General features: G+C 32.9%; 3 protein-coding genes across 3 annotated transcripts; all 3 read right to left on the bottom strand.

Annotated features, from left to right (window-relative positions):
* Positions 1-1,738: 1,738 nt before the first annotated feature.
* Positions 1,739-5,847, bottom strand: LOC133203955 (uncharacterized). Its single transcript, XM_061339749.1, has 3 exons — positions 5,559-5,847; positions 5,175-5,291; positions 1,739-2,215 (listed from the first exon to the last, which is right to left on the bottom strand). The coding sequence occupies exons 1-3, from the start codon at positions 5,845-5,847 to the stop codon at positions 1,740-1,742; spliced, it is 882 nt and encodes a 293-aa protein (XP_061195733.1). The 3' UTR covers position 1,739.
* A 6,793-nt stretch (positions 5,848-12,640) lies between these two features.
* LOC133203956 (complement C1q-like protein 2) lies at positions 12,641-13,757 on the bottom strand. The gene is made up of 2 exons (XM_061339750.1): positions 13,606-13,757; positions 12,641-13,043 (listed from the first exon to the last, which is right to left on the bottom strand). Exons 1-2 carry the CDS (start codon positions 13,755-13,757, stop codon positions 12,641-12,643), a joined length of 555 nt encoding a protein of 184 aa, XP_061195734.1.
* A 3,858-nt stretch (positions 13,758-17,615) lies between these two features.
* On the bottom strand, positions 17,616-19,271 carry LOC133203887 (uncharacterized). Its single transcript, XM_061339684.1, has 3 exons — positions 18,968-19,271; positions 18,760-18,882; positions 17,616-18,130 (listed from the first exon to the last, which is right to left on the bottom strand). The coding sequence occupies exons 1-3, from the start codon at positions 19,254-19,256 to the stop codon at positions 17,658-17,660; spliced, it is 885 nt and encodes a 294-aa protein (XP_061195668.1). The 5' UTR covers positions 19,257-19,271; the 3' UTR covers positions 17,616-17,657.
* Between the last annotated feature and the right edge of the window lie 2,679 nt (positions 19,272-21,950).

The following is a 21,950-nucleotide window of genomic DNA, read 5'->3' on the forward strand; positions in this document are numbered from 1 at the left end:
AAAAAAGTTGGATAAAGCCCACTTAAATTCGGGAATTTCTTTTTTATTTATATTTTGGATTTCCAACGTTTCGGCTTGAGCATCACTGAAGAGACATAATTTGTTGAAATACGCATCTGATGCATCAAAATTTGTACCGTATATATGATCTACAGTACTCTCACTATCATTCAACTTAATAGGCAATCTTGTACCGACGGTCTACAGTGACTTTCCCTATTGCTAGTAGCAGTTTGTCCGTATGTTTTATTCTACCCGAGGACTCGATCAAAAAAGCTTCCACTTAGAAAACTCCCATTTCACTTGTATGCTAAAGATCTAGTGATATTTTAAAAATTTTATTCTTCTGTAGTCATTTAAAGTCTCTCAGGGCGTCAATAGAACTGCTGAGTAACGTTTTGTCCGCCGTCATATTATGTCCGTCGTCAAGAAATGTCTAAATCAGAACATCTAAATCAAACTGAACTTCTCTCCGGTGAGCCGTTACGTCATCAAACGTTGCCACTTTTTCATGTGTTTTGTTTACCATCCATTTCAAATGCTCGGGAAACTGCCAAAAATCAAGCAAATGTCGTGAAACTTTCCAAATAATGACAAAATAGATAGTGGATTTACAATATGATAATTTTTACCCCAGCATATCTATTTTTAATACTTTTATTTCGAAATAATACTTGTGTGTTCTCTAGTGAAGCCCTGATTTTTTTTTTTATCGTGCGCCGAAAAACTGTACCCTATGCACATTCAAGTATAATAAAAACTTTATTTATGTCTATATTTTATGGGGAAAAAAATTAAGATGAACTTAAATCTGTTAAACAAAGCGGATCCAGCGTCAACGCGCCGGGAGTGCACCCCCCCCCCTCCTTTGTTTGAATTTTTTGTATGTAGAACTTATATATTTAGGTAAAATTAAAATAAGCATTTGTGGGGATTGAGTTAAATACAGCTAGCATAAATTATATTCCAAACATGCATTTTAAGAAATGGAAATGAAAACTTGAAATAATATTTCATAACGTTTAGAATTAAATACTTCAACAAGGAAAGCTGAAGAACTTTTGATACACCTCTCAAGCTATTGCAATCAGTCGTTTCGAAACATTCTCAGAGAAATTTCAGTGGTTAGCGTTAAGTGCATTTGTAATGAGTTCACCCAAAAGCTAAAACGGACATATTTTTCTTGCCATGTAGTAAAAAATTACGAGTACAAGAGCGTTGACGCAGATATTAGAAACATAAACAATTTCGACTGTCTTCTTATAATGCCAAGCTTTCCGGTTAAGAAAGTTGATATATAAACGAGTCATTTTAATAAACACACATATTGAATTGAATTTCGTTTTTTTTTTCCTAAATGATGACGGATTACATATCGTCTTTGACCCTTAATCCTTAAATCTAAGTATCTAGAAATATTTCTTCTTTGTGAAAGCAACTGCAAACCTTAAAAAAGATGTTGCTCCATTTACTGACTATTTACTATGTACCATATATATATTGAGAAGTAAACAATCTTTTCTATGCATGTTGAATATTCACGCCAACGTCATTCTGCTTCTTTTATTGTAAATGTCTTCGTACTTTCTACAATCAAATTTGGAAACTTTTTCAAAGAATTTGAAACTAATCAATCGGAGACTGAAATCAACTCTTTCTGACAAAATGAAAAACAATATTCATTTTTTTTTACTTCCTTTGAATATATGTTGCCAAGCGACAACAAAAACAAAAAAGAATCATGCAATTTGAAATCCAGAAAAAGAAGTTCGTCCATGTTCATCGTTACTGTACATAGATCCCTGACCGTTAAAGATATCAGATACAATCTGTATTTCGTCTCCAGCTTTGAGACTCAAAAGAACAAACCCGGTAGCAACAGCGTCATCATTCTTCCTTTCAGTATCAACATGAATCGCGCCTCTTGTTACTCCGTTTTGTTTTATGGACGCATTCATCTCTCCATATTGATTGCCAGATGATCGAGCGACGTTCGATCCTGCTGCGTGCAAGGTCCAAGTAAAGGCATAGACACCAGAAAGTGGAGTAGTAAATATTCCAGTTCTTTTATTGTATCCATTGCCAAGGTTTGTGACTACTGAATCAAAGATTAAAGTTGCCCCAATGGTGGTTGGAGCCTTAAAATTGTTAGAATAGTAAGCATAAAACGCAATGTGTGTTTTCTGATCCAGACATTCCAATGTCCGTGTGCAACCTGAAATAAAAAATAAAATATTTAATATACAGTTATTTTTAAATGGTTATTATATATTTTTACTTTAAAGCATGCTAAACTACGACATGAACCTATTAATTCTCCGTACAAGAGAGCTGACGCAGCTATATAAACGAGTCATTAATAAAAAACATTTACTTTTACAATTTTTTAATCATATCCCCTTTTTTCATTTAAACTTGAATTCCAATATCCAAGGATGGCTTTTGAAAGTATAGTTGAACTGGCCCAATGGTTTTAGAGAAGAAGACATATTCAGAATGTGAAAAATTAACTGAAGATAGACACTGCACGTCAATAGAGCATTATAGAAAGCTAGACGTCACATGAGAGACTGAGTTGACCATATTAAGGTCCCTGTAGTATACACGTGTTCTCAGGTATAATACAGTTCCAAATTTCACCATTTCATCGCTTTGGTTTACATTTGTTTTATTCTAAAAACAGATTTGGCAGTAATTGCGAAACTGACAATTTGAATTAAATTTATTTTAAAAAATTGTAAACCAAAACATTACTCCATATGAAATCAAGTTTTTATGTTATGCACGATGTAGATAAAAGCTTTGTATCAACGCACTTTGAAAAATTACGCACTTTGAAAAAAATTTCAAAGTTAAATTTGGGACCAAATTAACGCGCTTTGAAAAAAAAAATGCACGGCTTGGTCAATTTGCTTGCAAATTTAAGTATGATAAATAATTATTTCAATCTGGTTGGATAACTTTTCGGTCATGACGCTACTTCAGGATCGAATAGAAATCACATTGTTTTGGAATAGGAATAACAATTTATCGAATAGGAATCACATTTTATCGAATAGAAATGATATGTTTTAGAATAAGAATAATAAATTCTTTGAATAAGAATAACAACAAAGTATAATAATGATACGTTTTACACGCCATGAGGATATAGACGTTTTAAAGATTTTACAGCGTTTTAAAGATTTTTAGGGATTTTCTTGTTCCTAAATTAAAGGTCCTCATTAATGTTTTAAAAGGAATATTGGTCTTTAAAAATAAATGGAGGAATCATTGTACAATTTCGTTTCTTTTTTATTTTATCAAGTAGATGTAGGGGTCGATAAGTGACTTAAACCATCACATTTTCCTTATGCAAATGGAAGCAATTATGATTTTTTCATACAGTTAAAATTCTCTCTCTCTCTCTCTCTCTCTCTCTCTCTCTCTCTCTCAATATATCATATGTATATACACTGTATCTATCTATTGTGAACATATAATATAACAATGGTTGACTTAATTCATCATTTTCGAAAGAAATATAACAAAATAATGCTGTTTATTACTACAATCTAAGTCCAGAAATTTTATTGAATACATATTTTTTCACAGTGCATTAAGTGTCTCAATGGTAGAAAATGCTGATGTACACTCTTAACGCACTTTGAATTTTTTTTTCAAAGTGCGTTGATTTTGTCCCAATTTTAACGCACTTTTTTTTTCATTGTGACACGACTGCGGTGTTTTTCTTTGAAGTTTGCTGTTCTGTATTAGCAATACAGAACGAGACAACAGTTGGCGGAGTTACTTTCCGTTCCGTATTAGCCCTGTATACTGTCTTGTATTAGCCAACTGTTCTGTATCTAAAATACAGCACGGTCTAAACATCAATCTGATTCAATTTAGCAAAAGCACGTACAAATAGTAAATGCTGATTTTTTCCCTATTATAAACTTTGAAGAAATATTTTCTTAGGAATGTAAAATGTCAAAATTTCTCAATCACTTTTAAAAAATTATTCCACACAGAATCTACAGGTTATTTTGACCGAACGAAAAGGAAAATTCGCAAATATGGAAAACATCCTATGTAGGATAAATTCCTGAAAACCTGTTTGCTTTCCCTGCTTTTTGTGTCGCCTTCAAAATAGTAAAGCCAATGGGTTCGCGGATGCAGCATACATTACGTGAAATTCGCACTCCCCCTCCCCCCATTTTCCACTCTTCTCGTGCAAACTCAATCAAGTCCATTTTTCAGGGGTTTTTTTTAATTTCATCTTAAATCCTTATCGCTGACGACTGCCGCACATCACTTTCACTTCGTTTTTTATGTCGCATTTCAATAAGAAAATAAAAATCCGTAACATCAAAGTCATCGAAAAACTGTCTGTAACGCCTGTATGTGTATCTATAGTTAACTGAGATTTTAAGACCCCTGAAAAAAATTAGGATCAATCTCCATCTACAACAAGGTTAAATCGTCCACCTTATCAATTAAAACTGACTTCGAGTCTGTTACGTCTACCCCGCTGTCAAAACTAATCTGACTAAATCTTACGTTGTCCGTGGAAATATATATACTCCGGATGTATACTCCCCGTCGAGGCCTCATCTACAGAGAGAACAAACGAACTCTGGCGGAAATTCGGATGCTGCACAGGTATGAAGTGGACGGTGCTTTTTTTTTTTTTTTTTTTTTTTTTTTTTGGTTGATCGTGTCACAAATCATTTAGAGAACTCGACAGGTTCTGTATAGATACAAATTTGGGGTGGAGACTCGTGCTACGCACTCGTCCACCCCCAAATTTGTATCTACGATACAGTACCTGTCTCGTTCTCTAAATAATACAGTGCGTTGCCACATATCTTTCAGATATCTTTAATTCGTCATACTTTGCAATTAATACACTTTTAATGCCTTTACAGAATTAGGTACGAAAAATAATGTATTTTCAATTCAATTTTTTATTTTACCCCTGTGTCTAGAATAATAATTCAGAAAAAAAATAGACTTCAATTATAGAATCCAAAATAAAACCCTCATGTTCAAATGCTTTTCAATGTAGACTGATAATAAAAGTATGCTATGATCAATTTTACCAACACAAAAACAAAATAAAAATAACATTTTTTTCTTTAAATATACGTTTTTTCTCTACTGACATACTAAAAAAAAAAAACAGATATACGTACTTTCATTTCTTGTGCTGACCAAGTGATTTCCAAATTCTCGTTTGATATAGGAATATTCTGTCTTGAGACTTTGCACATCTTTCTCTAATGTTTGAACATCACTCGCCACTTGTATAACTAAAATTTTAAAAAAAAATCCCACCCTATATTTGAATATATATATATATATATATATATATATATATATATATATATATATATATATATATATATATATATATATATATATATATATATATATATATATATATATATATATATATATATATATATATATATATATATATATATATATATATATATATATATATATATATGATTTTCTTCCTACATTTGAAAAAAAAAAAGCTTTTCTCTCCATTTTAAAATGGTGTGATTACTTACTATTTGTTTTATTTCCAAATTCTTGCTTGAAATAGGAATTTTCTGTTTCCAGACGCTGAACATCATTCTTTAATGTTTGAACATCGTTCATAACTTGTATGACATTTTGCACGAGTTGTAGCTTCTGAGTCAAATCCTGATTGATTAAAATTTCTTTCAAATCACCCACTCTATCAGTTGTTAAATTCGAGGTAGTTTTGGCATTAGTGACTACAGTTTCGCCATAGCTGTTTCCCTCAAACGTTATTATAAAGGCCACAAGGACGAACAGGTAAAAAGAGTCCTCCATGATAAACTAAAGTAAGTGCAACTCAACAAACTGCAGTGATATATCATATTCGTCTTGTTCTTTCGTATATATACTAGCAATTTTTCTGGGTGGTAGTTACAGCTGAAGCATCATTTTCAGATTGTGTCACCTTTGAACATTTGAGCTACTCTTCATGGCTATTTAAAATCTTCAAAGTTGTTTTCTGGATTACATTACATAGATTCCGTTTGAAAAACATTTCATTAGAGAAGGTTAATTTAAACTAATTTTCTGGTTTAATTTCAGATATACATTACTCAGAAAACCTGTGCTTACACACTGATGTTAAACGAAATTGAATTTTTTTAGATTTGTTATATTGATAATGTGAAGTTGTTAGGATTATTTTCTTGACAAAGGAGGGTATATTTTTATAATTTAAAAAAGAAATAGGAAACAAATACAACTTCAATGTAAAGAATATTTCCACTAAATGAAATGATTATTTACTTATTACACCTTCCTCTTTGTATAAAATAGTGTCAATAATTATTTCTTTTTCGAATTATCACTTCTTTAATATGTTCTCAGCACTTTTATAGAAATAAATGTTAAAGGTGGCTAAATAATGATTCATGAGGACTATCAGACAAAACCAATGTTTACCAAAAAATCAACAACTACTGCAATCCTGATAGCATGGTGTTTACATATTACAAAACGGAAGTAAGAGAAAGGTTATTTCAATAATTTCTCACATAATCATACATCAAGATCGTATTTTTACAAAGAAGCAGTGTCTGTTTTACTTTACTACCAAATCAAATAGAACTTGATAAGTGCTTTGCACTCGTGAAAATATCAAAAATCTTGTCCCATGAGTGAAATAAACTCCATGTCCATCTACAAAACATTGAATGTCATTGATGTCTTTAGTATAAAAACAAAAGCTACAACAATGGTATGAAAAACGTCAGCCAAAATAAGACCCAATGATGGGTTATATTTGCTAACAAGGTCATTAAACGACCATAGAATTTACCAAATGCTGACTATAAAGGAGGTTGTTGAAATTCATGTAACATCAACTTATATGTCAATAGCCTGCCTCGGTTTAAAAAATTGATCATACTCAGAGCGTGCTCTAGATTATCAAATAAGTTGTGATGTAGGTGATAGCAGAGTATTAATACAAAAAAAGGAAAGTTGACGATGGAAAAGTTGAAGTATCGTTTATCATACAATTTAGCTGTTATTTGTCCCTTATCGTCTATATTCATTCAAACATCCAAATATGAAACAGATGTGGCAGACTATGTGGTGTATTTTATTCACTGGGATATATCAAGTCGACATATGAATGGAAGTAAATATTGTTAATTGATAAAACGCCGTCAATATATCTGAATGTTTTTTCTTCTCATGTAGAGGGTTTTCTTTAATGAAATATACGGAGATAACGAACAGTATTCAAGCTCAAAAGTCCATTATACAATACAAAATAGGAGCAGAGCAAACACGGACCTCCAATTAAATTCTGCTTCATAGGAATAAAAAAAACAGGTCGGCTAATTAAGGAGCACAATTAGTGCCCAACAGTATTCCAGCAGTTTGTTGGAAGACCTGGACTCCAAAGAGAAACTCCAGCATCCTTTGAATATCAACTTCAGAGTATTTGTGTGTATAATCAGAGTGATTTTTGACAAAGTAATTTTGTTGATGACTAGTCACAAGACATGAACATTTCCGAGTTCTTTTTTATTATTTTGGAAGAAGCAGTTGTCTATGATATCAAAAAAGCCTAGCTAGTTTTTAATTCAATATGAGGTTTAGTTGTATAGAGTAGAAAATTCATACGCTTTGATGTTACTGATTTTTGAAAGAAAAAAAAACACTGATCTTAAATTTTCTAAAAGTTCTTTGGAGTTTTTGAGAATCCACATCTGATTTACACCACATCTAGAATAGCACAGTACGTCTGAAATTTTTCCTTTATAGCAGATAATAATTTTGTGAGGAGTAAGGATAGGGGTTTGGTAGAGCATTTAAATTGATGGACCCGGAAATATATCTTCCTAAAGATTTTTTATGAAGTTTAGGAATCCAGTATATTGGAAAGGTTAAATCGAATTCACCTTGGTGAACCGAGTTTATAATAGAAAGGAAGTGAATATCGGGGCTCCCAGTATTTAGGGCCTGTTAAGATTCTTGCTTTTAGGTCGTCATTTCCAACTGTTTTGACATGACGTGTTCAGCAGGACTGTAGGTGAAAGAAGAAGCAAGAACACTTAAAAGGATATTGTTTTAAATTTTGGAAAATATGGAAGCAACAGTTTAGGAATATCTGTAGAAAATGCAGGGTGTAGACTTCAACTTGAGTATATGGTGGAATGCAAGACTGAACGTTTTTATGATTAAGAATCTTACTAATGTTCACAGCATCTATTCCTTTGTTGTCAAATTTAATTTAATGAACCGATTTTTTGAATCAGGAGTTTTATCTTCCTTTACACGTGATGCGCAGCATCCACAATTACAAACACTAGCTAGAAAATTTTTGGAGGGCTGCCAAAAGACCTGTACTTGGCATTTACGGCCTATGAGCAGTGAAGAATTTTTTTCTGCCAGCTCTTACTGCGACAAGGGACCTCGACTTATACGGTCTCCATGTCACCGTGGATTCGAACCCGCGATATAAGAATCAAGTCTTTACTCCGCGACTCTAGAGCAACGCTCTGACAACTGCTCCACAAAGTCAAATATTAGACGTATACAGATCAAACAAAAAGTCTGTGAGCCAATGATCACTAGTGATACTCCTGCTCTGATGTGTATATACACTCTAATGTGAATATACACAAGTTCAGCAATGGAAAGACATAGGGATGAACATGAAGTTGACATAAGATTCATACAAAAATGAATCCCATCATACTGTATGCCTCAACAAAGAGTGTGCTAATCAAGCATCTATAATGAGATTTGCTCAGAAAACTGCCATAAAAATTTGTTACACATTGTACAGATAGACACACAGATAAACAGGAAGATGACATCAGATTCAAATAAAAATGAATCAATCCCACCATAGAGCATATCTAAACAAGCAGTGTGCTAAAATTCCGTGTATCTGCAATGAGTAATTGCTGAGAAAACTGTGACGATAATTTGTTATATATTGTACGGACAGACACACGGATAAACAGGAAGTTGACATCAGATTCAAACAAAAATGAATCTCACATTATAGCATGCCAAAACAAAAGTGTGCTAAAATTTCAAGAAACTGAAAGAAGTAGTTTCTGAGAAAACTGCTAAAAAAGAATTTGTTATTGACAGACAGACAGACAGAGAGACAGAGAGACAGACACACCAGGGTAAAACAGTATACCCCCTCTCCTTCGGAGCGGGGGTATAAATATTCCATCTGAAGATATCAAATATCCAAAGTTGAGATATTTAAAAAATCATTTTACTCTGTGCCTTTAAAAACAAAAACAAAAAAGAATCAATCTTATGTAAATGTAAAATTCATTCTTGAGACAGCTAAACCTTCTATATTGGAATATCTTCTCGTTATTTTCGTTGCATCTGATTAGGTGTTTGTTCACTTCCCTGACCATCCTGAACAATCCTTGACTAAACTAATGACTTCACAGCTTGGGGTTTACAATTCCTGTAATCTATGTATGAGGAACCGTTTTGGTATTTACTGTCATTAAATGATATCACCTATTCAAACAGGAGATATGACCAATTCGAATAGGTGATAGACATATTCCATTCGAAATCGTGAAATCACATATTTGAATAGGTAATTATCACCTATTCATCTCGAATAGGTGATATCACCAATTCAAAAGGTGATAAAATCTATTCGAATAAGTGGTATCACCAATTCAAATTGCTGATATCACCTATTCAATATGAATGAGTGATATAACTTGTTTAAATAGGTGATGTCACCTATTCGAAGAGGTGAGGACAGTTTTAATATTGAAGTCCAAGACGTTTTGAATTGATACTTTGGTTTATGAAAATACGAGAATAATCGGTTAAGAACTAGTAAGAGGGAATGTGGGCTTTATACTGTATTCCGATATATTCCATGAAAGAAATTAGTGTAAATTCTGTTGATATTCTTGGAATAGTAAATATATTCTTCAAAAACAGTACTATTTTGACTATGACCAAGTCACTCCACCTATCCTGGACTACAACATGACTGATCCTTACGTCGCAGGTTCGAATCCCACTTTGGAACGTGGAAACCGGGGTCAGATTGATTATATGTCACAGAGGTGATCAGAAGTGTTTTTCTGAGCTATGAGTTTTGACGGTTTTCTGAGGATTAGTTGTCTAAAACCTGTAATTCTTCAGGATGAGAATCACCTTGCCATTCCTATGTATATATATAGACAGTTTTGTGGGGGGTTTTGAGTTTCGACTTTGATCCTCTCTCTCTCTCTCTCTCTCTCTCTCTCTCTCTCTCTCTCCGGATCTGAGCACTGCTCAGTAGCTTATACCTTTGTTTGCTTGTATTCGGTTGAATACTCTTCACCGAGACAAAATTCTAACGTTTCTTACAGTTTTATCTGATAGCATAATCAATAACAATAGAAATGTTAAAACCAGTTTATGTAAAAAGCAAAACCTCTGAGCTTCCTCATGAGAATAATAATGGAATTACAGACTATGAGTTGTCTGTTGCTCTGGTTTCGAGTGCGTAAGATCTTAAATGTGAACGAAAGGATAGTGATCTTTGAAGGTTAAATGTAAACAGTTCAGAAAGACGTGTAAAATGTTTACAAGAAGGCTTAATGATTGGAAATATCATGAAGATGTACGGTGTAAATCCCTTTTCTGCGAATATTTCTAGCCAAAATGAAGATGCTATGAAAATAACTGCCAAGGGTGTCCCTCAATCCGTTGACGATGATGAAGTGATAAAAATGCATAATTATAAATGTCTGATCACAGAATGTTGAAATTTGGATATAAAATGTCTGAACTTAACATGGGAGGGGATATTGGAAAGTGAATGCTTCTATCTGAAGCGAAGATGATTATAAGAAAAATATTTTTCAGCTATTACAAAATACTGAACAGTTAGATTAACCATATGTGGAAAAATAGAAAATCTTGAAACAATATGTCAAAAACCTTTTACAATTAATTGCTCCAAGTATGAAAACTTTCTAAAACGAGGCAAGCTATTGATAAATAAGTTGAGGAAACAAGGATATCAACAGTCTCAATGACCTTGTCAGCAAATACAATCTTTCTTAAAGTTTAATGCTAAATGACGTTTATCTGCAAATTGTTGGCCATTACTTACACATTTTTTAAGGGTTTTTTTTCGTTTGCCCGATCAGAACAAGGAGCACACGGCGGGTGTGACCAGTCGACTGGGGATGCTTACTCCTCCATGACACCTGTTCTCACCTCTAATGATTTGAGTGGTCAGTGTTTGCTCTGTTTCCAATTTGTATCGTTTCAATGAACTTTTAAGCATGATTACTGTTCGTTATCTCCATATTTCATGGTTCATAGAATGTCTGATTCCAAAGAGAGATAGAATGTCTGATTCAGTACGCCGGAACGCGAGGACGTCAAGGACGTACCATGATAGACGTCATACAATCCCTAAAAGTATATAATGCCTCCTGAAATACTACTACAACTTAAATATAGAAATTGGTGGATAATGTCCATCCTAGGGTTTCTAATGAAAATCGCTATGTAGCCAGGAATTAAAATCCGCTGCAATGTACAGGGACTCCCATCGGTCAATGCATTTCCTTTTAATTAAAATTAATGCATACTTGTCCGATGGTTGTCTTTTTTCTAATCAAGTCAAGTATTTTCGTAAAATTTTATACTGAAATCTTTCATTTTCTATGTAAAAAAATTCAAACGCAAATTATTATTATATCTACAACAATAGGAACAATATTGAGAGTATTGCATTAGCAATACTAGTCCCCTACCGGCAAGTGTAATTTGGTTCCCGTTAAAATTTGAAAATAACATAATTCCGTCAAAAATCAGTGAAGCAAAACGAAATGCAAACTTGATCTATAAAGTCACATTTCAAAAATCAGCTCAATATTTGCAAGCGTTTAGAAAAAAAAAAATGCGGAAAACCCTGAAAAATTGAAAAGGTTGTAATTCCGTCAAAAATCATTGAAGCGGAACGAAATGCAAACTTGATCTGTAACTCATCAAGATTTTACTCACATACCAAAAATCAGCTCAATATCTGCAAGCGTTTAGAAAAAAGTGCGGAAAACCAAGTGGGACAGACTGACAGACAGAGGGACAGACAGACAGAAAAACGGACGGACAGGCTCAGAGAAAACCAATAGTCCCCTCCGGTTTCACCGGTAAAGGACTAATAATTCTTTTCGAATATTTTACAATTATTGTAAAATCGTCTCAGTGATATTGCAAATTAATCCAATACAAGTAAATTAATGTTCAACTACTGCAGGATTATTAATTGTGCATTAAGCCATGGCCAGTGTATAGGAAATTGCAAAAAATACGAATTGAGATAGACTGTTACCCTCGGGGCATTCCCACCCTTACCTGAAATTTACCAACTGGCAAAAAATTTCCTCCTTTTTACAAATTCTGAACTTCCTCTTAGCTCAGGCGTTACCTTAAAACTCGCAATGTTTACAAAACAATGACATGTTCTTTCAAATATTGCATGTATACCACAACGCACTATACATAGAACAAATATGACAACAAAACTTAATTATTGCAACATGTTTCATTGAACTAGTTATCATTTACAATTTTATTGAGAAGAACATGGTTCATATCAACCTGATGCATGTAAAATATAACCAGTAAATGTCGAAAATCTCTCATGTATGTAATTTCCGTATCTGGCAGCTTTCTTCACCCATACATTCGTTCCGGAAGTCAGTTTGGCTATTACCAAGTTTCCCCCATTTCCATAATTTACAGCATGGCTGACGAATCCATATCCTAAAGATCCTTGAGAGGAATCTAATGTTGTGTCCATTCCTGAGGCTTCATTAGACAGTATATTCCAGTAAAAGACATATATTCCAGCTACTGGTGCAGTGAAAATTCCAGATTGTGGATCGTAGGAATTTGTTGTGTCCACTACTTCAAAGTCAAAGATAACAGTTTGGTAGAAGCCAATCTGTCTCACAGAGCGTGAAAGGCGGGCGTGAAACGAAGGAAACATTCGAGGGCTTATTAATTCAAGGAACTTTATACGGTGACACATAATGTAACTATATAGACTAAATAAATCAAAAACTATTCAATTTTTATTCTCAGTAAATTAATAAATGCTTAAAACTCTTATTAAATAGTACAGAATTATTTAATTTTAACTATGTAGCATAAAATATGAACAGTTTCAACTATATTAATATTTTAAGATTTGTAAAGTCTTCAATTAATATTTTACCTTTTGAACTATATCTAATCCAATTCAAGGGAAATTTTGAGATTTATACATGTATCTTTTTGTTAAAATTGACCCACTAATCGGGTTTCTTTTTTCAGTATAGTTACGGAAGCTCTCTACAATTGATGTTACATTCCTGATATCTTTCTGTATTTCCTTAATCATTTGTAGGTTTGTATTATCATCCTTCTCCTTTTCTCTTATGCTCTGGTCTAATATCTTGTGCAATCGCTGATTCTCAAGTCTAAGATCAGTAATATTGTTTTCCAGTTCTTGTATTTTGCTTAGAGTCTCGGACATATCTTTTTTTCACTATTAACATTTCATTAACAAAAACAAACATCTGATTGAGTGACAGTCGTATTAAAGACTCTTGATTTAGTTGCTGCTTCAGATGGTAAATGTCTTCCCCTAAAGATTCGTTGGCACAAACATCTGTTATTGGGTTGTCCTCGGATTTCAGATCCGTCAAAGGCGAGTGTGTCATCGACATGGATAATGCGATCTCACAAAAGAGCAGATAGAAAAAGAGCATTTTTGGATATATAGATAGAAGAAGGAAAAATACTCAGCAGATATATTTTGCATAATGGTCGATGATGTACAATGAAAGTATTTATGAACCGTATAAGATATCACACCGCTAGTTGTCCAATCAAAATATAGTTCCAAATGATAAAAAAAATCAATTTATTTTTGTCCTGCATTTACAATTTTAGAATTACCTTTCTATTTTAACAATTTGGTATCTGTAATTAAGGAATTCTTTGACTTTTTGTAATCTAATTAATATTTCTAAAGGGAACTATTTTTCGGGATATGATATCACTTCTTGTAGCGCACGTGGGCTATTAATAGACACGTTTAAAACACATAGGACGCAGTCAATTATATTTGTCTATATCAGTCGCAAAAGAACTCAATGATGATTCCAGAATTGCCAATCAAAACAACAAGTGCAATAGATTTTATTCACTTAAGTTGATTCATGTATTTCTGCAATAAAGGAATAGAAATTGTGAAGTAAATCTATTTTGACTAACAAATCGATGTGCAAATAAAATTCAATGAGATATGTCTACATGTACAAGTATACATGTAACAAGCAAATACTGTCAATGGGTACATATTCTGAGATCTACACATGACCCACACATATAATACATAATGTCACTCAGAGTCATATCATACCTGTTATGGTTTCCTGGACTTTCTCCAAGCTTTTGCAGCTGACGTTGATGATTTTTAGGTTTGCTCTCACTTTAAATTAAACCGATGTTGAAATGAAGTATTTTCAAAAAATTAAAATAACAGATCAAACATAGTTCAGCTAGTAAAGTGCCTTGTTTTCCTAATTTCATTTTTTGAAATTTATCAATATTTGTACGTCCATCCGTTACCAGATATCAATGGGGAATAGCCTGATACTAATAGCTCTGTAGCAACTTTTCACAAATACAGGTATTCAGACATAAATATATCTGAGTTTATATTTCAAAATCTTAATGTTGAATTTATACTCAATTTAGTAAAACATAGGGTTAAAGTAGTATCAACGCATGTATTTTCCATAATTAACTAAAATAAAGAAAATTAAGCGTGTGTAATGAGAATTCCTTAGCTATTTTCTGTTTGTAGAAATATGCCACTTACATAATTGCTACTTTTTCACATTACAAAACTAGTTCAATCTATTGTCAGAGCTGCTGAGAATGCTAGTATCACTAGATTTTGATATTATTGAATTAAGATATATTTGATTACATGTATGTATCGATGCATATTTGGATCAGACAACAGATATTATTTATAAAAGAAGAAGTACATAAAGTATATTTTACATAATTGCCTGACTGGAATCCAGACTGAATCTTCTATATCATTTTCAGTTGCATAATTGGATAGGTGCTTAACAACAATATTTTCCTTATAATTTGCGAACAACAGATGTTACTGATATTTCTCTATAGTTATATACATCATCTGCATTACCCTGTTTTTAAAGAACAACATGGATTTTTAAGAGATATAATGAATGATTTTGCTATGGGCTTATTGATTGTTTGTTTAAAATGTTTAATCATTCTAGTTCAAACTGCACCAGGGCCTGGTGACTAACATATTTGTTAATTTTAATTGGTTTTATACTTCCGTTTCTGAAATAATATTTTTATTTTGCCACTTTTTATCTGTTCTAAAATTGTTATCGTTTTCTGCTTGCCTTTAATGCAATACGGCTTTTAGACAAAAAGGTACATGCCAGTGTGTCAAAAAGTACTTGGTTTTGCTTCATAAACATATTGACAAGATACAAATCTTGTCAATCATACTGAGCAACATATATTCTAAAAACTTCAGTGTGTGGAGGACAACATACAACATTGCTTCATAATACTGAGTACAGTGTAATTACACAGGGGTTCTGAACCCCTCTTCTTAATTTTCTTTTTTTTAATGACGAAATTCTTGTTAATATTTCTCTTTGTGTGCTTGATTGCATAAGAGTAAGGGAATAAATCACTTTATCGCTCTAGAATTGAAAGAAATTACAATACAACCGTAAGGACCTTGAAGACCAATTTCTACTTTGTGTAGACGATAAGGGATAACTAACAACTAAATTGTATGACAAACGAGATGTCCAGCTTTTCCATCGTCAACTTTCCTTATTTATAAAGTAATGTACCACTATCACCTGCTTATGGTGTTCATGTCTCCAAACTTATTCGATAATGCTGCTCAATCTTTAACCGAGGCAGGCTACTAATAGATAATTTGATGCTACATGGATTTTCACAACCGCGTTTAAAGTCAGTATTTTGTAATTCTAAGGTCATTATATAATGACCTTGTTACCAATTGTTATCCCTCTTTTTTATACTAAATTCGACTATGGAATATTTATTTACATGAGCAATAGAACAAACTCATCCTTAGTTTCATAATCAGAAATCACCGTTCACGGTAGCTCAGTTCGTAGAGCGCTCGCTCCGTGATAGGAAAGTCGTGAGTTCGAATCTCGAGCCACCTGGGATATGAAGGTGAAAATGAGCTACTCTTACATTAAACACATCTACTGTCCAGATTCAACTTTTAACGCTTTAAATAATGTAAGTACAATATAATATTGTATTTCTGATATTTATTTTTAAAGGAAAAAAAGAAGAGTGCAGTGCAGACATGCGTTAAAATACTTTTGATTCTTTAAGATCATCCAATCCTGTAGTTTCTTAAATCGCAGACATTTATGCATGTCTCTGCGAAACTTGTGCTTTTAATTTCTCTTTTTCCCCTCGAAATAGCATTTGCTGAATAGATTTGTGTAATTTCAAAAATGGCAGCAAGTTATCGAATGACTAAAGTATACACAAAAGTAAAGTTTTCGCCATCAATTCATACCAGCTGTATTTATGCATTTAATGCGAGTATTTGTGTAATTGTTTTCACTTTAATTTCGTTTTCTTTAAATTCATGGATCCACGTCTTGGCTGATCGTATTCGATGCCATGTTCAGTACATTTTAATACGCACGCGCAGCGCTGTCCATCCTTTACGCAATAGCCTAGATGACTACATGCAGGCCCGTAGGAAGCAATTTCAGTTTGGGGGGAGGGGGTCACAGCCATACATTATCAGTTTGAAGGGGTACTATCAACTACCAGAAATTTCTGGACAAGCAAAAAAAAAAAGGTCATCAGACATTTTTATTGAGAAGGCACAAGCATATAGTATCTATGTTTTCTATAGTAATCTATATATCGGCAAAATCATTCGGGGGCACGCCCCCCCCCCCCCGTTCCTACGGCCATGACATGTATTTTGAAGACCCACCACTACCAGATATCTAGCATATCTGTATTTAAAAATCGCGTCATTTGCCAGACCACCAGTTTATAAATGGCAGCTTACACTGAGACTTCTCATCTGAGTTTTAAACTTAATATGTCATCTCTCGAGAGAGATGACAAATAGGGGAGAATTTTACCTTTGATTATCTAATATGCTTAGATCTATGTTTTTATCTTACATTAACATGATTAATGTAAACTTTGACCAGTCTGATGAATTGGCCAGTAATTCGATGACAAGTTTACGTTAACATTAGCTTTCTTAAATCCTCAGCTCAGAAGGTCTAATTATCAGCAAACAATGAATCTGGACATGAAACATCAAGAGATTATGCTAATAAATTGCACAAATATTTAAGTCCTTAACCCGTGCGTGTTTGGGTTAATGTCTAGTTGAAAAAAAAAGTTGTAAGCAATGGACATTACAGAATTATATGATTTTTTTTAAATCTAAGAAATAAAATGTAGTTAATTCTTCAATCAATATGAATAATCAATAACTACAATAATGAATATACCTAAATAAATGATTATAAGTAGAGGAATCATGCAATCTGAAATCCTGAAAATGATGTTCGGCCATTTTGATCGGTGCTGTACATAGATCCTTGGCCGTTATAGTTATTAGACACAATCTTTATTTGGTCTCCAGCTTTTAGACTCAATACAACAAACCCAGTACCAGCAGCATTATCGTACTGTGTTTCAGTATCAGTAACAATCACACCCTTTGTGATTCCGTTTTGTTTTATCGCTGCATTCATTTCGCCATAGTTGCTCCCAGATGATCCAGCGACATGTTTTCCCGCAGCGTGCAAGGTCCATGTAAAGGCAAAGACACCGGAAGTTGGAGCAGTGAATATTCCAGTTTTTTTATTGTACCCGTTGCCAAGGTTTGTCTCTACTAAATCAAAGATTAAAGTCGTCCCAGTGGATAGAGCTTTAAAATTGTTAGAATAGTACGCATAAAAGGCAACGTATGTTTTCTGATCCAGGCATTCCAGTGTCCGTGCGCACCCTGGAACATTAAATCTAGGGTATTTAATACATAATTATTTTCAAATGGATATCAATATATTTATTTACTGTAAAGCATGCTAAACTATGACACTTATGAACCTATTAATTCACAGTACAAGAGAGTTGACGCAGTCATTAGAAACAAAAACATTTGGTAACGACTGTTTGGTTATAAAGCTAAACTTTCCAAAAATTATTTTTTAAAAAATCGTAAACCAAAACTTTACTCCATTTGAAATCAAGCTGTGTTGATTTATGTATTATGTGGACAATGTCTTTAATATATCTCTAATTCGGAACACTTCGCGTTACACTTTTATTGCCGTGATAGAATTAAAGACGAAATTTTTTTTTTTCAATTCAATTACATGTATCATTTTACCCTTGTGTCTTGAATAATTTTGACAGAAAATTAAAAAATCAGAGTTTCCGGCTTGCTTTTATTTTTTTTATCTTTTTTTTCTTGCAGAATCCAAAATAAACCCTCATGTTCAAATGCTTATCAATATATATTAAAAATGAAATTATGCTATGCTAAATTATACCAACACAAAAACAAAATTAAAATAACATTTTTAAATGTAGGTATTTTTCTACTGGCATAATAAACAAATCAGATATACGTACTTTCATTTCTTGTGTTGATCAAGTGATTTCCAAATTCTCGTTTGATATAGGAATATTCTGACTTGAGACTTTGCACATCATTCTCTAATGATTGAACATCAGTCATCACGTGCATTTGTATGACTGAAATTTTTAGAAAAATCCCCATACTATATTTTTTGAAAATACCTCGTTTTCTTTTCATTTAAAAAATAATGTGTTTACTCACTGTTTGTTTTGTTTTCAACTTCTCTCTTGAGATAGGAATTTTCCTTTTTAAGGCGCTGAACATCATTCTTTAATGTTTGAACATCGTTCATTATTTGTATGACATTTTGTACGAGTTGTAGCTTCTGAGTCAAATCCTGATTGATTAAAATTTCTTTTAGATCACTCACTCTGTCAGCAGTTAAATTCGAGGTAGTCTTGGCATTCGTAAGTACAGCTTCACAATAGTTATTTCCCTCAAACGTTGTTATAATTGCCACAAAGACGAAAAGGTAAAAAGCGTACTCCATGATGAACTTCAGTAAGTACAAGTCAACCAACTGCAGTGTTATATTCGCTTATTCTTTTATATATATCAGCAATTTTTAAGGATGTTAGTTACAGCTGAAGCACTCATTTTCAGATTGCGACACACTCAAACTTAGGAGCTACTTGTCAAAAACAGCTCTAATTGAAACCTCACATTCTTTAATTTAATAAAGGTTTGGTTTGTTTTATACCAAACTGGTTTTCTGCTAACTGTATATAGAATACATTCTTAATGTCCCGAAGGAGAATACGGGGGGGGGGGGGGGGGGGGCACCAAGCCACTCTGTCAGAGTTTGTGCCCCTTGTAGACTCTACAGATTAATTGACACCTCAATTTTTATATCGGGCGCTGTGTCAGCCAGTATGGAATCGTTTGTCTAAATTTTCAATGTCCATAGTAGAACAGCTTTATTTATGGATTTTAGGGAGATTAAGGCATAGGCACTAAGAGATCATCGTGGGGTTTTTCTTATTAAGAAACAGTTTATGAAGAAATGATTTGCTTTTATCGAGGGTAAATCTTCAAGAAATACTTTTCTGACATCGTCACATTAAGGTAAGGTTTGCGATCACAGGAAGATAACTCTTATGAATCATTTCAAGCTCGGAGGATATATTATGTTGACATATAAATGGAAATACATATTGTTAATTCATAATACGTCGTCGATATATCTAAATTTCGAGTTGAGGGCCACAGGCAAGAGATTTCCTTTTCTCATGTATAAGATTTTGAATAAATTCTGCTTCATATGAATACAAAAATAGGTCTGTTAATAACAGGATGCAATTGGTACCCATGTATATATAGCAGTTTGTAGACAAGATTTTACCTGGAACATACATTGACCACAGGTACTTAATAAGGGCATGGACATCCAATCACTTTCCTTTTTTTTAAATTTGAAATCGACACATTTATTTCTTGTTATGTTTTCGAATAAGCATTTCAAGATATCGAGAATGTAACATTTTCGACTCTGTGATCTATTTCTATTTATCTTGTTTTCGACAGATGCATAAAAGGACAGAATGCTAATTTTCGTCATCTTTTCATGTATCATTTTTCATTGAGAACATCTAGTTAGCATATGTCAATATGAAAACAAAATAAGACCTCATATCTGTGAGATTAATAATGCAATAAATCGATACGTGGCCATCTTCCAAACACGTACAATGAGAAATTTCACCAAAGGTACGGCATACCGTCTTGAAAATGCTCAAAAGACAATCTAAAATATATTCCTTAAACTAAAATTTGAAAACATCCTTATTGTATATTGGATGATATAAACTTAAAAATAAACAATATTCAGGATGAAAGAGTATTTAAGAGTATCCATATGTTATTTTTATGTTGATCTACCCAAATTAAGAGAATGTTACATATTTTGATCCTGACTGAACAAGTAAAACCATTGTTCAATATGCGCAGGATGGCTGACTGGCTGTATACAACTAATTCCTTCATGCAGACAAACTGCATTTAAGGTCAAGCTCTAGTAAATGACTTTAGACTGTCTTTTAGGTGTTAGATCCATTATGACGTCATAATCAATTTAAACTTTCTTTTTCCCGTACTTTACGGCTCCAATAGAATTATGTAGAAAATAAAGTTTTTTCATGGAACTAAATTTGAAATCATGTGAAAATTAATCCCGAAACCTATATTTATTTTGATATTAATTTAAAGAAGAGGATAAGAACAAACAAATTACCGTTTTCTGAGAGACTGTAGGCAATCTGGATACATTTCCTTTGTCCGATAAGAAAAAAACTCCCATATTCATGACTGATTTTATTAATTTTTCATCAAAAAAGACAGTTTAAATTATGGTTTTTCATCTTGTTTACCTACAAAACTTGCCACGATACACCTTATTTGACCAAGCTATACTTAAAAAGCATCTTTAAAGGAATTTATTTCTCAAATTTGAGAAATCTGTAGGCTCCTTTCATTTACTAGATCTTGACCTTAACTTATTTCTTAATCCATATATCTATGTTGGAGGGAGAGAGAGAGAGCGAGATCCTACATATCAAAAGAACTGATTTTTCCATCATCTTATTATCCAACTTATATTCATAGTTCCTTTTCTAAGAAGGAAATTCTTCAAAATCATATGTCAGTTTTTATTTTATTTTTTTTTTTTTTTGATATTCCCAACAATCAATTGAATCTGAATTACCATACCTACATGTATTCCTAAACTACATTAAATTCCTATAAACAAAGATACATAGCGGTTCCTGTAATTGTTCTACCAAGCCAATTTCTTTACTCCTCACTAAAATATTGACTGCAATGAATAGAGGGAGAAACTTCAGGAGTACTGTACAACAATATATTCGAGAAGTGTCTTGTGATGTTAATCAGATGTGGATACTTAAAGGAAGTACACCAAGGAACTTTTCTAGAATTTGAAATCACAAAAAATTTACCTAAATCAGAACGTGCGACTTTGTAACTCTTTATACAGCCATTACCCACGATAAATTTAAGTCTAGACTTTTTGACATTATAGACAACTGCTTTTTCAATAAAAAAAGAAATTCGTAAATTTACTTATCTTGTCATTTGTCATTTGCAAAATTATTTTATTAAAAACATGCTGATTGTACACAGAAGTATTCAGAAGTTGATATTAAAAAGATATTTTAGGTTCTGATCG

Source organism: Saccostrea echinata, unplaced genomic scaffold (assembly GCF_033153115.1).
Source record: "Saccostrea echinata isolate AGI-Se365-2 ecotype Australia unplaced genomic scaffold, CSIRO_AGI_Sech_v1 ptg000052l, whole genome shotgun sequence".
Taxonomy (NCBI): Eukaryota; Metazoa; Mollusca; class Bivalvia; order Ostreida; family Ostreidae; genus Saccostrea; species Saccostrea echinata.

Excerpts from the sequence above, each read along its gene's own strand:
- LOC133203955 (XM_061339749.1), bottom strand. The coding sequence starts at position 5,847 with ATGGAGGACTCTTTTTACCTGTTCGTCCTTGTGGCCTTTATAATAACG. Across the intron at positions 5,292-5,558 it reads ATTTGGAAATAAAACAAATA|TTATACAAGTGGCGAGTGAT; the intron begins GTAAGTAATCAC and ends TTAAAATTTTAG. Across the intron at positions 2,216-5,174 it reads GGTCAGCACAAGAAATGAAA|GTTGCACACGGACATTGGAA; the intron begins GTACGTATATCT and ends TTTTTATTTCAG.
- LOC133203887 (XM_061339684.1), bottom strand. The coding sequence starts at position 19,256 with ATGGAGTACGCTTTTTACCTTTTCGTCTTTGTGGCAATTATAACAACG. Across the intron at positions 18,883-18,967 it reads AGTTGAAAACAAAACAAACA|TCATACAAATGCACGTGATG; the intron begins GTGAGTAAACAC and ends TAAAAATTTCAG. Across the intron at positions 18,131-18,759 it reads GATCAACACAAGAAATGAAA|GGTGCGCACGGACACTGGAA; the intron begins GTACGTATATCT and ends TTAATGTTCCAG.
- LOC133203956 (XM_061339750.1), bottom strand. The coding sequence starts at position 13,757 with ATGTCGATGACACACTCGCCTTTGACGGATCTGAAATCCGAGGACAAC. Across the intron at positions 13,044-13,605 it reads CGACTGTCACTCAATCAGAT|CCCTCGAATGTTTCCTTCGT; the intron begins GTTTGTTTTTGT and ends TGAATTAATAAG.